Source organism: Dermacentor variabilis, chromosome 3, assembly GCF_050947875.1.
Source record: "Dermacentor variabilis isolate Ectoservices chromosome 3, ASM5094787v1, whole genome shotgun sequence".
Lineage (NCBI taxonomy): Eukaryota > Metazoa > Arthropoda > Arachnida > Ixodida > Ixodidae > Dermacentor > Dermacentor variabilis.
Window position 1 is genome coordinate 201464840 of NC_134570.1, and position 16712 is coordinate 201481551.

Genomic DNA, 16712 nt, shown 5'->3' on the forward strand with positions numbered 1-16712 from the left:
TTGCCAGCGCAGGACGTGAGCGAGGTGGGATGCAGATTGCCGATGTCCGGTGGTTTGCGCGGTTTCGGGATCAGGATCGTTATCACCGTTTTCCACTGTCGGGGGAGCTTGTCTGAATGTCAGTATTCGTCAAAGAAACGGGATAGGGCCTGGATCGGTGCATCGTCTGGTTGCATAACATCTTGTTGGTAACGAGATTGGGGCCTACTGATAAATGAGTTTGAAGCTTGTGCATCACTACCCGTACCTCTGACGTGGTGACATCTCGGTCGAGCCACGCGTTCGGCTGCACCCCGTACGGCGTGTGGGTTTCCGTTGGCGTGTCCGGCAGATACTTGGCTTCCAGCCTCTTGATAACATCGTTTTTTGCTGTTGTTGTGTGGTAGTGCGCATGAAGCGAGTCAGGCGTTCACGCTGGTGTGACTTGGTCTTAATTTTGTTTAGGAGGTGCCGAAATAGATCCTAGGTGCAACCGCGATGCACTTCCCTGTCAGCTCGGTCGCAGATTTCGTTCCACTGCTGACGGTGCAGGACCTTGCAGCGGTGTTCAAAGGCCCTCATTAGGTCGGGCACCTTGTTCCTCAGTTTGAGATTCAGCCGTTGCCGCTTCCAGTGCGCCTGTATCAAATGTTTGGCCTCGATGAGATGGGCCAGGTGGCTGTCCATGGCGACGAAGTTCTCGTCTGTTTAGATGGTCTTCGTGGCCGAGCGCACTGATCACGAAAGTCTACCGTCCAGGTTTCGATGTTTGTGATGTTTAATGCTGTGGTGGGGCGTCCCTTACGAAAACTATCCCAGTCCGTCCGTTTGTGTATAATGCTGTTGCCCTGGAATTGGTTGGGCATCGTAATTTCAAGAATGGAATGGTCGCTGCACAGGTCGACGCCGGTGTTGTGCCATGTTACTTTACCCGTGTGGTAAATCTTATTGAATATAAGGTCTGGTGTGGTGTTTCGCGCTACGGAATTGCCGATGCGGGTGGAATGAGCGGGGTCCGTGATCAGGGCGCAGTTGTGGTCCAGGGTATCTACTAACAGATCTCGTCCCTTTGCCCTGTCCTTCACGAAACCCCACGTTCGATCGGCGGCATTGACGTCCCCTGCGATCAGCAGAGTGTTGTCTTTGGCTTGAGTGCTGGCTGTGTGCAATAGGGTACTGAATTCCTGTGTTTAGTGCTTGAAGTTACTGTAGGTGTTGGCAATGAACACGCTGTCTTTCCGTTGTTTGCGTGGGATGATTTCAGTGAAGGTGTATTCCATCCTGCTGCGGCCGTGTTTGATTTGGTGCTCGATCAATGTGAGCCCTTTGCGGAAAACGTGCACGAAAGCACTCCTACGGGCTAACGTGAGCGCGATAACGAGGGAGGATGGGGGTGGTCATCCCCGTTTCTTGCAGCAGGGTGATGTCGGGTTTCTTGTTTACTGCGGTGGTGTGTTGTGGCAGCATGACTCTCTTGTTGTAGCTGTGGCAGTTCCACTGCCAGACCCTAAGGCCCGGTAGCGATACTATTGTTGATTGGGGCTGGGGCATGGTTGTGGAAAAGCTGGTGCTTGCGTCTGTTTTTGGAGGTATGGGTGGTTGGCGAATGGCCCCGCAAAGGTGGGGCTGCGTACTACAGGCTTGAGGGTCTGTTCTATGAAGTCGAAAGGCTTTTGTATTGTGCGGGAGGACGTGGTGATCAGCTCCTCCAGTCGTGCTAGTCGTTGGTCGGTGACGGCAGCCGTGCTGCCGTAGGTGTTGGCGAACGCTTCAATTTTGGCTTCGAGCTGAGTTTCCAATTGGGTCAAGTCATTGTAATGTCGTGATGAGGTGCGTGCTCGTTTCTTCAGGTTTTGGTCAGTGGTCTTCTCCTCCTGGCGCTCGTCTTGTGTTGTGGCCATTGATTGTGTGCCTTGGGGGGATGGCGTGTCGGTGTTCTGCTCGCAGATAACGGCGAGTCTATGTTCAGTGCGTGCTCATTTCTGGGGGGTTGGGTCAGTAGTCTTCTCCTCCTGGGACTCATTTTGGGTTGTGTTCATTGATCCTGTGCCTTGCTCGGATGGCGTGTCGATGTTCTGCTCGGGGATAACGGCGGGTGTAGGTGTGTCGGGTGTCTGAGCTGAGCCATTTCTAGGCTGGGCTCGCTGTGCTTGGAGCTCTTTCTTGACCTCGGCTAGGGAGCGGCCTGAATAACTGCGGTCCTAACGTTCTTGTTAAATTTAGGTTTCTGCTGAGAGCCCGAAGTATCTGCACGAGTATTAGACTCACCCTGCGTTGCTTGCGGACGTGTTCGGCTCGTGTGCCCACCGTTGTGCAGCCATCCGGGCGAGCGTTTAAATTACTCGGGCGTAATTTCTTCTCCTACTTGCACGCACATTTGGGAAACGTGGGAACCGTGTGTAGAAGCGGTCGCGTAACCCTCCATGTTGTAGTGGCAGAAGTACGACTGCGTAGGCGTAGCGAGCCCTCGGTTCGCTTAGGCCTAGCGACTTCCCTTGGCGGTGAATGAGGAAAAGTCCAATAAATGGATGAAAAATGCACCTTTGATGGAAAGTCGGGTATCAGATGAAAGCGGATGGCCTCATGAACACAGTGGTACAAAATCTTCGGGATCGAAACTAATGAGCAATGCGAAAGTGGGCATTAACGACGGAGCCGATATGGGCACTTATTCAGCAATGGCTCATCAGCTTTTACACGGCTTATGCATTGAAATATGCGAAGAGATATATTGGTGGGGTAAAACTTTGGTAAAGTAATAAACACATTAATGGTACGGTGAGAGCACTGCGACATTGGATCCTTATAGAATACTACGCAAACCTGCTTCACCTATCAGGTTACTAAAGCTGGTAGTATAACTGTAGTTGCAGTACATGAATGTCGCGACACAGTTTTGTGAGCATTAAATAAGATAGGGTACAGCGAGAGTCATTTCATACACGGCTGACTTACCTTATAACTTACGTGGCACTAGAAGTTAGTAAGCTAGCATCTTTTCTAAAGGGGACGACTAAGGTAGCTCAAAGCACAGTTGTCGTCATTATGAAATTTTTTATGTTTGTAGCCCAAGTTAGGTATGCAACATTACATTGCGTGGGTACTTTTTGTAAGAAAGTGAAGTAATATTGACATTAAGAGGATGTATCTGAAAGGGAAAATTGTCATCTATATAATTTAACACAAATCGGCAAAGTAAAAATCCTACGGATTTTACACAAATATTGGTCCTGGTCCGCAACAATTATTTTAGAGGGGAGCACTTTGGCGCCTGTTCTTGCGGCGAACATCGGCGTCGGCGGTGGCGTAACAGAGTGAACAAACACAGCAAAAAAAATGAAAGCTCGAGCGCGGAGCTGTAGATGAAATACGCTAGTAATGAATTGCAGAAGCCAATGAGAGCGGCCCTTTCGGTGACGTGCTCTCGCGAAACTGGCGTCATGAGGAACTGGCCGACCGCGCGATGCGTGCTCGTATTCTGTCTCGGTCGGACCGCTAGTTTCGTACTATCGTCTGCTCATGTCAGGTCTCGCTCGCGCGTATTTGGTTTTCTTGGTTCGGTCTCGTTCGTGCTTGTTTCGATTATCATGGTATGAGATACCACCTAGACATCCTGATGGAAAGGGTTTTGGAGACAGCGCGCCATATCTGATTCTGTACGACAAGACGGACAGTGAATAGGGCACGGAGGCGGGAACCCAGTACCTTATTCTCCTTGACTATTCTCATTCCAAAACCAGGTAAGCCTCGTAACATCAACAACCTTCGACCCATCTCCCTAACGTTGTGCGCGGCGAAACTATTTGAAAAGGTTGTGCAGGTCCGGCTCTCGAACCACATAGAGCTAAACAACATGTTCCCCTCCAACATGTTCGGTTTCCGACCCCACGTGTCAGCGCAGGGCGTTTTTCTACTACTAAAGCACGAGGTCCTGCACCCCAACAGAGGGTCGGAAGATAAATTTGTACTGGCATTAGACATCAAAAAGGCCTTCGACAGCATCTCCCACCACGCTATTCTGGAGGGACTGGAAGCGGTGAACTGCGGAACGCGAATTTATAACTACGTGCGCTCGTTCCTCAGCCACCGCACGGCCACAATCGGATTAGGCTCCACGAGGTCCGACACCTTCAACTGTCCCGACAGAGGTACCCCTCAGGGAGCTATACTCTCTCCACTGCTATTCGATGTAGGGATGAGAAAGCTAGCCCTGGAGCTAGATAAACACCCGAATCTCGGTTGTGCGATATATGCCGATGATATCACGTTCTGGGCTCACAAGGGGTCCTACGGGGACAAGCAAGAAACCCTTCAAAAGGCCATAGACGCAGTCGTGGAATACGCGAGGGCGGCGGACATGGCATGCGCACCTGAAAATCGGAATTCATTCGGGTGCGTGCGAAGTACGCAAGAAAGAAGGACTGGGTGCCGCTCACTCTGACTCTCGACGGGGTGCCAATTCGTGAAGTGGAGACACTCAGAATATTGGGGATGTGGATACAGCAGAATGCTGGAGCATCTCACACCCTACAAAAACTAAAGGCGGTCACAGGAAACGTGGCCAGAATGATAAGGAGAGTGGCAAGAAGCAGAGACGGCCTAACTGAGGGAGAGACCATCAGCCTGGTTCACGCATTCGTAATTAGCCGACTCACATACGCCCTTCCGTATCAGGCCTTGACAAACCAAGAGATTAAACAGGCAAACGCAATAATAAGAAAAGCCTTCAAAGCCGCCCTTGGTCTTCCCGAATGCACTAGCACAGAGAGATTCGAGGGACTGGGCCTGCACAATACTTTTGACGAGTACGCAGTCGCGACGTTATATTCCCAGAAAGAACGACTTTGTTCTTCAACTCAGGGCAGGGAAGTATTGGCGAGGTTAGGCTTTCCCCTGAGACCCCAGTATTGCGGAGAGGAAACGGCACAGATAGACCGCAATGTTCGATCGCACATCGCGGTGGCCCCAATTCCCAAAAACATGCACCCCAAGTACCATCCCGGACGACGCAGAGCAAGGGCAAAGACCCTTCACAAACGTTTCGGCATGGGACCGGGGGTGTATTATACGGATGCCAGTCGAGCCAGCTCAGACACTTTCACCATAGTCTCTACATGCAACAACAACGTAACAACGGCATCCTTCAAAACCGCCTCGGCATGCGTGGCAGAGGCTGCAGCCATTGCCTTGGCCATTCAGGACGCCGAGCGCCAAACCAATTCGGCTGTCATATTATCCGACTCACAAGCGGCTTGCCGCCTGTTTTTACGAGGAACGGCACCCAAATCAATAATCAAAATTTTAGGCACTCAACTAGAGGGGCACCACACTATCGTCTGGTGTCCGGCACACGAGCGACTGGCAGGAAACGCTAGGGCAGACCGTATTGCTCGAGGTTTGAACGTCCGAGCAACGGCATGGCCTAGCGACGTCCTTCCACTGAATTCTCGTGACACCCTCCTACAGCAAAGGCAGGAGCGGAGACGTTTTGGACATCCTCACTCCGATTTAAACAGCGAACAGGAGAGGGACTGGCGTCGTATTCAGACGAATACATACCCCAACCTGCGCCACCTACACAGAATACACCCCACGAGGTTCTCTGACGAGTGCCCGTGGTGCACAGACCCACCCACACTAAAACACATCACATGGGAGTGCCCCAGGAGGCCTCCGCACATAGACAGTCCCATATTACACCAACATCCACTAATGAGGAATAGGCAGTGGGAGGCATGGCTTGCGGACGATGGTCGGGAGAGCCAGTTGGCTCTTCTGGACCAAGCCCAGCGAGCCGCTCGTGCCAGTGGGGCCCTGGAATAGGGGCTCCAACCATCGTGCCTTATTTTATTTCCATTGAATAAAGTTTTACTCTCTCTCTCTGTGGAACACGGTTACGACGCAAGAGAGCACACCAACATGATCAATATGAGTGGAAACGACGTTGTAATATTCGTAAGACGTGACTCGCGTTATACGCAGTGAACGAAGAACGTAAACACAGCTGTAGCCTCTCAGCAGATGAAGGAAAAAGCGCGCCCCACCTCGCACCTGCACAGAGGAGGCGAGATTTTCATGCTGTCCCGTGACTGCCGCAGCCGCTCGCCGCCAGTAGGTGTGGCTGTTCTGCCGCAGCTGCATTTTAACGTCGGCAGCACATCACTTGCGTTTTACCGCTATAGGGTGATATTGTGGGTGAATAAATCAGCGATGACTACTGCAGCCGCTCTTGTCAGCGCTTCTTCTTCGCTGTATCCTGATAATTATAGCCGGCCGCAATTAAGTAATTGCCGGGCGAAAATGTAGCAATAATACCAGCGGTTATGCATTGGGTTTGGTTTGGCATGCACCTGGCCGTCATTACGGAACAATACGAGCAGTGTTACGTCATTAGCAGTGATGACATGTGCGAACTGCTTCACTCTATACTGAAAAAGAGGCCAGTGGTAGACGCACCGAATATTTTCTGTCGTATCCTCTCGATTTAATCCCGGTACTTGGATGATGGCTGACCATGAAAGAAAAGTAAAATGTCGCTGAGTGTGGCTGGCGTAACGAGAAGGTTGGGGGCTTTCTAAGGTTGTCTTTATCAAGGGCGTCGTTAACGAAAGAAAAATGCGAACAAGGAGTGTGAAAATTTGATATAGTAAGTGTGAGTGGCGGGACTGCGAAGGCTTCAATTTTCCGTGCTGTCGTTGCGCCATACTGAATAATGACCGTGCGAAATGGCCAGTCATTCAAGTCACTGGTGCCATTTCCAACGTGTGCGCTTGATAGACTTAAAGTGTCGGTATGGCTTCTGAGCAATATAGTATGGCTCTGAGCTCATCCAAGACCTTCTGCTCTTCCTTGCTCCCCCCTTCCTACCCTCTGCTCTACCTCTGCCTTTTCCGGCCAAACAAAAACTGTCATCTTTCATAAATTCTCGTGTAAATGTCATATTGTCCGTTTCTGCATTTACAAGTCCGAGAAGTTAGCGTATGTTTGGCTTCTTCTTCCGCCTGGAAAATGCCGAAATGAATTGTTCTCTTCATTTCGTGGACGCTAGGATCACTCAGTTCATTATCAAAAAATTATTCACCTGCTACTGTAAGTCGTATTAGTCCGTTTTCAGAAAAAACAGCTATTTGTTTGGAATGATTAGCTGCCCTCACGTCGCCGCATATGTTATCTAAATGTGGTGGCACGTCACATCTTCCGAATACACGCGACATGGCCGTCATTTCAAACTCCGCTTAACATTGTCTTTCGTTTCTTGAAAGGTACCTGACGTCGAATACAATCGGATAGTATATAGTGTAATGAAGTGGTCTTTTAGTGTTCACTTTCGTTAGCAGCAATTTTTCAGTAGTTTTCACGCCAACGCACGGATGACAAGTTGCATATGCTATACATACACACGTACGTACATATATAAATATATATATATATATATATATATATATATATATATATATATATATATATATATATATATATATATATATATATATATATATGTGTGTGTGTGTGTGTGTGTGTGTGTGTGTGTGTGTGTGTGTGTGTGTGTGTGTGTGTGCGTGCGTGTGTGTGTGTGTGCGTAAAGTGGCCAGATAAGGTCACAGATCTCATCTATGCGGCTTAGCGGATGCACGTTTGCTCTCATGATCTTAGTCAATTCAACGACCATCACCCAAAAACTTTTTTCGCCAGCTCCTCGTAGGCGCAGAAGTACTTCTGTGGGTTCTGTTATAATACAATGTTTCGCGAGTGGCCCACTACTGACAAACGTTCTTATAGCAAAAAATTCTGTTATGTAATTGCAATAAATAACTTGCAATACTTGGAAATGCTTGAAATACTTGGAAAACTCTGTTTTGTTCAGCCAGCAAGACTAGTATTAATTTTGATAGGCCCCGTAAATCGGCACTTTTCTCGAAGTAGGTGATGGCGCTCTCCCTTGTAGAATGGCAATATCGTCCTTTGCTGTTTGTGACTGGTAGGTCGATTTGCCTGTTAGTTCTCCCGGTCAGTACAGACTTGTCGAGGGAGAAGGACAAGCAAATTTGCTTCCGCTATTAGGATGTCGAGATCTCTTTCTCCGTCTAAACCTTTAAGTTGAAGCTGCTTCAAGGTGCAAATGTGACGTTCCCGTTGAAAATGCTTAGCGCAGTATTAAAGATTCTCAAGTTATCAACCGTGGGAAGATTGGTGTTCGCGAACCTTAAATAGAACACAAAAAATCTATAATCTTACAGCTTTTGCGAAAAAGATCCATCTCCACGATGTTTGGGTAGGAGCACGCAGATAGCAAAAGGAAAAATCGAACTGATGTCGACCTACGGATTTAAATTCTGGATGCACACGTTCCAGTTAGCGTGTAACACTCCTGCAGTCTGAATTTCTAACAAGCCACAATTTCGCACGAGACAATGTCCAATGATCCTGCGTGTTCAATGAGGCGGAATATCCACTATTGGACATTCCGTCTCATTGGACATTTAGATTTGTTAGACATAGCGTTACGGTTGGATATTCCTGCTGGTTGACGATTTCATCTTGTTTGGAGATTCCACCGTGTCGGGCATACACTCTTGGTTGGTCAAACCGCCTTGCACATTTCGTCCCGCCGTAGTCCCGCAGTATTGGCCACCCATGCCTCCAAGCGAGGATTCAAATCTTTACAACTGCTTCAGGAGTGCGCATGTAACCGGTCAATGGAGGCCTCAGGGGAACACTTGAGATTGAAATATAGCTGAGGGTGTAGGATATTCCGGGCATTCAAGGGACAGAGGGCGATCAAAGCTGTAAGTAGGGTTGTACGTGCATTGGATGGGGCGAGTGTAGCGCGTGTGAATGTTATTGCAAAATCTGTAACACGGCATTGTGCCAAACAGCCAACAAATGAACACGTTTTCATTTGTTACTCCTGTCGGGTATGCCCTTTATTTTAGAGAACTTATAAATAAAGAGGGTGCAGCAAAAGTTCACGAACCCTCCAAAATCAACCAAAACGCGATAGGGCCCGACCGAAGTAATTTCGGAACTTTCTATACGAATAATTGTGATAGAAGAACTATACAAGCATTAGGTACAGAAAATTCATGGACTCACTGAGTACGTTAAGAAGACAGTGGTCATAAAATGCAAGGACCTGTTAAATGATTAGGAACCACGGCACGCCATCGCAGCATTCTCTTCACAGACGAGGCAGTGTTCAATATCAAGGAGTTTCGAAAAAGCCAAGCAATGGTGTATAGACAAGAAACCTCAAAAGAAGCCAGTGTCAGTGGGGCGAGTGCCTCAACATTTTGTCAACTTTAGTCAGTGATAGTTTTTGGTACAATTACTTCTGATGGAAAGGTGCCCCTAATGTAGTTGGAAATTGAATACAGGAAATGATCCGATATATTTCCTGAAGAAATTCTAGCTTGGGCACAATCATACTTCGGACGGAAGCCGTCAGTGGACGTATAGCAGGATTTTGTTCCGGCTCCCAAGGCGAAGATGGCGCAATAATAAAGCAACTAAAACTTTCCAGATTTCATTTCCACTTCAGAATGGCCTCCAAACAGCCTGGATCTGAACCCGCTTGGCAATTTAATCAGGAATGGGTCAAAAACACTGTATGCTCTGCTCCTCGCCTTATGTTTGCAAGACCTTGACGCACATTAGCAAAAGCATGGAGTCAACCAGGCGAAGACATATGTGCCGTCATCGATGCATTTCTGAAGTGACTGAAGGCTTGCATACGTTAAGAATGTGCTCTTTTCAAAAGATAGATTTGTATTTGTGCATGTCGAACATAACACACTAAGATAACATACAAGTAATTTTGTTACATTCCATCGCAACTATAGTTATAGGTTATAGGTGAGTACGAAAGCTTTTACCACACCCTGTATGCTTGATGGGTTCAGATATTCGGAAATAGCTGACGGCGCACAAAGAGCACAGGCCACCGTTAAGTCTCTGACAAATGACTGCACAGAGAATTGATGTCATTAGCGTGTTAGAGTCGAAGCTCAAGCAAGAACCTCAATGTAACGATAAAAAACCTTTGTTCCGCTCTCCAGGGCTTCCAGCATTTGCATTGTAGGCAGCGCTTAGCGTGACAAATTGCTCCGCCTCTCAGATGACCTGAGTGAAAAACGGCCACTTTTGAGATCATGAAACACCAGTTTCCTTGATGATAGCGTGGCCCATGTGGCCGTTCCTTCAGCTAAGCAGAATGAAGGCATCATGGAGCCCATGATATGCCAGTTGTTCAGTAGGACCATGCCGACTTCCTGAAAGGAGGAGAACATCATCTGGTATAGACTATCAGCTCCTTATAAGATGATGTCAAACTGACGGTAAGGTCATTGCTGTGCCAAGGGCTCGCGCCATTGCTAGCTACGAAAGAGGAGACAAGCAGCGTGCGGCATGTCTGTTGCTGGGGCCATCAATAAATTCAAATTTCTCCTCTAGTTTCTTCTAAAAAGCTTGAATCGGCAAGAATGCCTTGTAATGCAAGTCCACCTAGCCTTCTGTCCTGCCACAACCTTTGAGCAATTTTGCTGGGCTGATCTATGCGCTGATTGGAGCCCAGGTCCCCAAATAACCCACGCCGACGTGATCGCAATTACAGGGGACCACGTCCGATGCTCTATGCAGATACATTATAGCCTCCTCTTGCGTTAAACGAATGTGCTTGTACAAAAAAAAATAATGTTTGCTGTCTGCCTCATGAATGGCACTACGAGACTTAAAAACAAGCCCCTACTTCCGTTTATCTCCTGCTGAATCATCTGCACGTTTACATGATGTCAACAAATGCAATTTTTCGCCATTTAGCAGCCACGCCCCCCACGAAGAGTGAACCTTAAATATTTGACAAAATCTCTGTGCCATTTCGGCGAAATTCCATTACTTGCAGTCTGGCTGGGAGCTTCTCGGAGCGCTTATCCGCTATTCCGAATGGCCTGCTTTAGCGGCCGTGAGTGTTCTGGCAGCGGCGGCAGTAACGTCCAGTCTCGAGCAGCTCTGGATCAAGGCGTGGACGGATGCGTCAACTACGGACCCTAAAATGGTGGCCATGTCGAGACACATGTGGGTTGGCGGTCTCGTCGGCCTCTGCATCCTGGATGGTGAGCAGAGTGTACGTGATTCACTAGTGTGCTCCTTGAGGTTGTTGTGCTATTGACTTCAGATTTCTGGTTATCAAATCGGCAGCATGCCTTCTGTAGGGAGGCTTAATAACAAACGAGGCGGCTCGCCGTCGCCCTTTTAGCGGTATTTATATTAGGAGCTTTTTGGCAAACCGAAGAGCGGTTCGGTGCTCGAGCTCCCTGCTAAAGGGGTATACGGTGCTTCCCTTGCTTCGGCGCCAATTCAGTAACCCGACTACCATGGCATACTCTCACATCTGCCATGCTATGCGACTCTAGACACGCTATCGGGACGTTGATAATGCCCGTATAACAAGGGAGGAAGACGACGTTGTGCATAGCAGTGTGTGTTATTAGTTAGCAGCGTTTGTTCCATATCCCAGTCATTATCTGGATCGAGCATACAGTATCGACATGTGTACTTGTTTTTTTCCGGGTGACCACTTTTCACCGGCTAACAAATGTTAGCGCAAGCGCAGGACGCGCCTGCATGTATCGGAAGTTTCTCGAATGTTATCCATGATTCTTCTTGCTGTCTGATGTCACCGAACCTTGTGTAATCTGATTCCATGTATGCGCGACGCGAATAGGTTAGTACTTTATGGAAGACGCCCGAGCACCAGCGATTACTCTTGAACCTTCGAAGGCTCTTGTATAAACCTCGACGCGCTTGACCCGCAGATCAGAGTACCTGCAAAAAGGGAAGGAGTAGTACCTGTGTACCACGATATAATTAATACACAAGTAATCCTGGGTGACACCGGTTAACACAACAGACTAGTACGCCGGTTTTAACGCAAACTTTGACAAAGCCTAAGCGGAGAGTGGTACTGTGTTACGCTGCTATTCATTGCCAGGTCGGCTTGTAGATAGCACCACGGTCGCTGTATTAGTGTACAAAGTCATCAGGCTGCAATAATGACAAGGTGCACATTCGCAATTCCCTTTGAGCTTATTTTTAACAGTAACAGTCGTAAATTGTGTAGCACAGGAAGAATTTGTGAATATTGTGGCATATACGTACAAGGACTGCCAAGCTACATCTTCAGATCAAAAGCACAGAAACACACATAAAGAAAAAGGGATCCCCACAGGAAGACCCAATTTATCCAATAGTATTTGCTGCATGCGTCGAGTTTCTCAACAACCTTCCGTGTGCAGATAGCATTCTTCTGTTGAGCGATGTTGTTGACAAATTACAACAATAGATTGATAACCTTAACCGAGAAATTATAAGAAAACGTTTGAATAATGTGTTGCCGAACACGAAGTAAAGCTCAATAGCCCAGCAAGAAAACAATAATTCATGATCGGCAGCCAGCCTCTAGAATCTGTTCACGAGCACTTTAATCCATGTCGGTTACTCATATGGGATCCTGATTATGTGATCGAAATTTACAGCAAAATGGAAATAGGTTAGAGTGCATGCGAGAAGGAATATGAATTCATAACTGGGAGCTTCCCGTTCTCGTAGAAACTAAATGTGCATAATCATTGTATGGTACTGGTTCAAACATATGGGCCTGAAACTTGGAGCGTAACAAAGAACCTCGATAACGATTTAAGAACAGCGCAAGTAGCGAGTGAACGAAAAATGTTAGGGGCAACTTTAAGGGACAGGAAGAAAGGGTGTGCATCAGAGAGCAAACGTGGATCGCGGATATCCTAGTGAAATTAGGAGTGAAAAAATGGCTTGTAACAGCCAATGTATAGTGTACGGCTGATGACCGGCGCACTGCTAGAGTTACTAAGTGGTGGTCAAGGCAAGAAAAGCGCACTAAAAAATTGAATTATGGGGTTTTACGTGCCAAAACCACTTTCTGATTATGAGGCACGCCTTAGTGGAGGACTCCGGAAATTTCGACCACACGGGGTTCGCCGACGCGCACCTAGATATAAGCACACGGGTGTTTTCGCCTCCATGAAAATGCGGTCGCCATGGCCGGGACTCGATCCCGCAACCTCGTGCTCACGGCGGGTAGAAAACGCACTCGGTGATTGCCAAAAGTTAGAGGGGACGATGAAATCAGGAAATTCGCAGGTGCAAGTTGGAATCAGCTTGCGCAAGGGAAGGGTAATTGGAGATCGCTGGTGTCTTCGTCATCCATTGGACATAAATATTGGCTGATGATGATTGGATAGAAATTGCAATATACACTCTAGCTGCTTCGTATTCTTTTACGAAAAACGCTGAAGTTTCCCATTCAGCGTTAAGAAAGGGCGAACTGCCGGTCAACAGCGAACTGGAGCTATGTCACACGATTACTCTCTCTTTGTCATTGCATGTGTTTGGCCTGCATCCTTACTGCGCTGCTGCTGCGTTGGTTTGTTGCTTCGTCTAATATTTATTCCCGCATTTCCCGCTAAGCTTCCGCTTGTATGCAAGAGTATTCTTTTGCGGGAAAGCCAGAATTGCATGTTTATGCATGCTTTAATTCATTAGTTGTACCCATCTGCATTTCTCTTACTTCGTTGCAAATCGCGCAATGCAGCGGTTGAGTTTAGACATACCGCTACGCAACATTGTATCACAACGCGAGCAAAGTCGCCAGGTTTCTTAACAACATAATCTTCAGAAAATCAAGAGCGTTTTACAGCAGCAACGTTATAGAGCGCATCTTTGCAAAATAAAGCTTTACTTGCAAGGTTATGACCATGGGCTTTTTGAGTTATATCAATATCTAAAATTACCATTCTATATATTAGGACAGTATGAAGCACCAAACACATTCTTCGAGGTATTCACGCCACGCATTACAAGAAAAACTTTATTCGCGGATAAGTCATTCTAGTGAAATTCGGCATTCACACAATTATGTGTCATACATTATATATTGCAGCGCTATCCAATCCTTCCACCTCAAAATAGCAGCGACGATAACACCCATAACATATTGTCACGTAGGGCTGGCGGTGTCAAGGCACAAACACAGGGATGCGAAGAACAATAAACTATGTACAACAGCTAATTGCACCCGAACTTGCGCAGAATAATTCCGCGGCAGTGATGACGGCATGCGCAATCGGCATTCGTCGATCGGTGACCGCACTCACACACAAGCATATATATATATATATATATATATATATATATATATATATATATATATATATATATATATATATATATATATATATATATATATGTATGTATATATATATATATGTGTGTGTGTGTGTGTGTGTGTGTGTGTGTGTGTGTGTGTGTGTGTGTGTGTGCGTGTGCGTATTAGCGATTGGTTTGGCCAAAACAGAAAAGCGACAGCGAAGCGGTTCTGCCCGAGCGCATAATCAAAATATGCCTTAAGTACGTGGCGACGCCCCTGCCTCCGAGAAACAGCGGGATCCTGATACTGCTAACAGCAATAAAAGAAAAAAAAACAAGGGAGCAACACATTTCACTTGAAGCCATCGAATGTTAAGAACACAGAAGCAGAGTCGAAAGATAAACTGGAGCAAATTCTTGTGCAAACTTGTACCCCAAAAAAGAAGCAAATAATTATTAGGCTGCGGCGATGAGAGCAAGCGCAGTTGGCGTCCGTCCGTTGAATGACACCATACTGAGCAATTTGTTGTGTATACATTCGTCAGCGTACGTTCTCGATGCAGCGATGGTGAGCGAGTACATTCGAGGAACTTCTACAACCGACTCCCAGCATGCTTAAAAGCTGACATAATGTGTCCCGCTATTCAGAAAGGGTGGGAGTATAAAAGACGCTACCGTGTACTTGCGCCATAACAGAAAAGCGATGATGAAGTGGTATTGTCAGACGCTGTCAAACCATGAAATAAACGTACGTGGCAAATATGAAACTACCGTTACGTGGCTGCGGCCGCCATCTATGGAGTTCACTACGTGATATTAGTGACCCCCCCTGGAAGCTAAGCGCCTATCGTGGCACATTGCTTATCAAGAGCTTGCGATATCGTTTTCTGGTTCCGACGGCCGCACTTTGATGGGGACAAAATGCAACAATGTTCGAGTAACGAGCGCTGGGTGTACATTTAATAGAGATTGGCAATTTACTGAACTCTCGTGACCCTGTAAGCAAATTGCTTTTAAAACATGATGGGTTTTCACGAGCCGAAGCCTGTTTCTGATTATGAGGCACGCAGTAGTGGAATACTCCGGAAATTTCGACCACCTGGGGTTCTTTAACATGCACGTAAAGCTAAGTTCATGGGTGTTTTTGCATTCGCCCCCATCGAAATGCGGCCGCCGCGGCCGGTATAGGATCCCGCGACCTCGTGCTCAGCAGCCTAACACCATAGCCACTGAGCAACCACGGCGGGCTCAAAATGCTTCTGAACTAGTGATCATGTATCATCATCATCATCATCATCATCATCATCATCATCATCATCCTAACTACGGCCACTGCAGGGCAAATGCCTTCTCATACTTCTCCAACTACCCCGGTCATGTACTAATTGTGGCCATGCTGTCCCTGCATACTTAATCTCATCCGCCCAACTAACTTTCTGCCGCCCCCTGCTACGCTTCCCTTCCCTGGAATGCAGTCCGCAGCCCTTAGTGACCATCAGTTATCTTCCTTCCACATTACATGTCCTGCCCATGTCCCCACTTCTTTTTCTTGATTTCAACTAAGATATCATTTACTCCCGTTTGTTCCCTCACCGAATCTGCTCTTTTCTTATCCCTTATCATAACACCCATCATTATTCTTTCCGTAGCTCGTTGCGCCCTCCTCAATTTTGGTGGATCCCTTTTCGTAAGCTTCCAGGTGTCTGCCCCGTACGTGAGTACTGGTAAGACACACCTCTTATACACTCTTCTCTTGCGGTATAATGGCAACCTGCTCTTCATGATCTGAGAATGCCTCCCAAGCGCACCCCAGCCCATTCTTATTCTTCTGATTATTTCAGTCTCATGATCCAGATCCGCGGTCTCTACCTGCCCTAAGTTTGCTTCCAGTGCCTCGCTACATATCGTAAACTGTTGTTCTTGTGGCCATGCCATGCCTGCAAACTTCTTAATCTCATCCGCCCACCTAACTTTCTGCCGCCCCCTGCTACGCTTCCCTTCCCTTGGGATTCAGTCCGTAACCCTTAATGACCATCGGTTATCTTCCCTCCGCATTACATGTCCTGCCCATGCCCATTTCTTTTTCTTGATTTCAACTAAGATTAGTGCCCAAATAATGGCCAAACATTCCTTCTCCGTTATGGAATAATTCGTCTCTGCTTTGGTGAGGCTGCGGCATGCGTATCGAACGGCACACTCGTCAAAAAGAGATCTGCGCTGTGCGAGCACAGCGCTGAGTCCAACGCCGCTGGCGTCGGTGTGTACTTCATTTAGAGCTGTAAGGTCGAAGTAAAGCAGTATCGGCGGCGAGGTTAGCAGACGACGCAACTCTTGAAAGGCATCGTCACAAGCGGCAAAACAGGCGCATTTTTTTTTTCGAGCCGCTCCGCAGAAGCTTATTCAAGGAAGTGGTGTCGACGCAAAATTCCGAATGACACGGCGAAGTTAAGAACAGCGGCCAAGGAATCTGTGAAGTTCTTTTACGGAGGAAGCTATGGGAAAATCAGCAAGTGCCTGGTGCTTGGTGAAGTGAGTGAGATTACTCTCTTTCGATACTG

At 47.3% G+C, this 16712-nt stretch overlaps 1 protein-coding gene across 1 annotated transcript in view; it reads left to right on the plus strand.

Annotated features, from left to right (window-relative positions):
• Nucleotides 1-16712, plus strand: part of LOC142576593 (ATP-binding cassette sub-family C member 3-like) — a 117943-nt gene that overhangs the window by 15926 nt on the left and 85305 nt on the right. Inside the window, exon 2 of the mRNA XM_075686788.1 lies at nt 10877-11087. Within this exon, the coding sequence (XP_075542903.1) occupies nt 11027-11087 (61 nt within the window). The 5' untranslated portion in view covers nt 10877-11026. The remainder of the gene's footprint in view (nt 1-10876; nt 11088-16712) is intronic.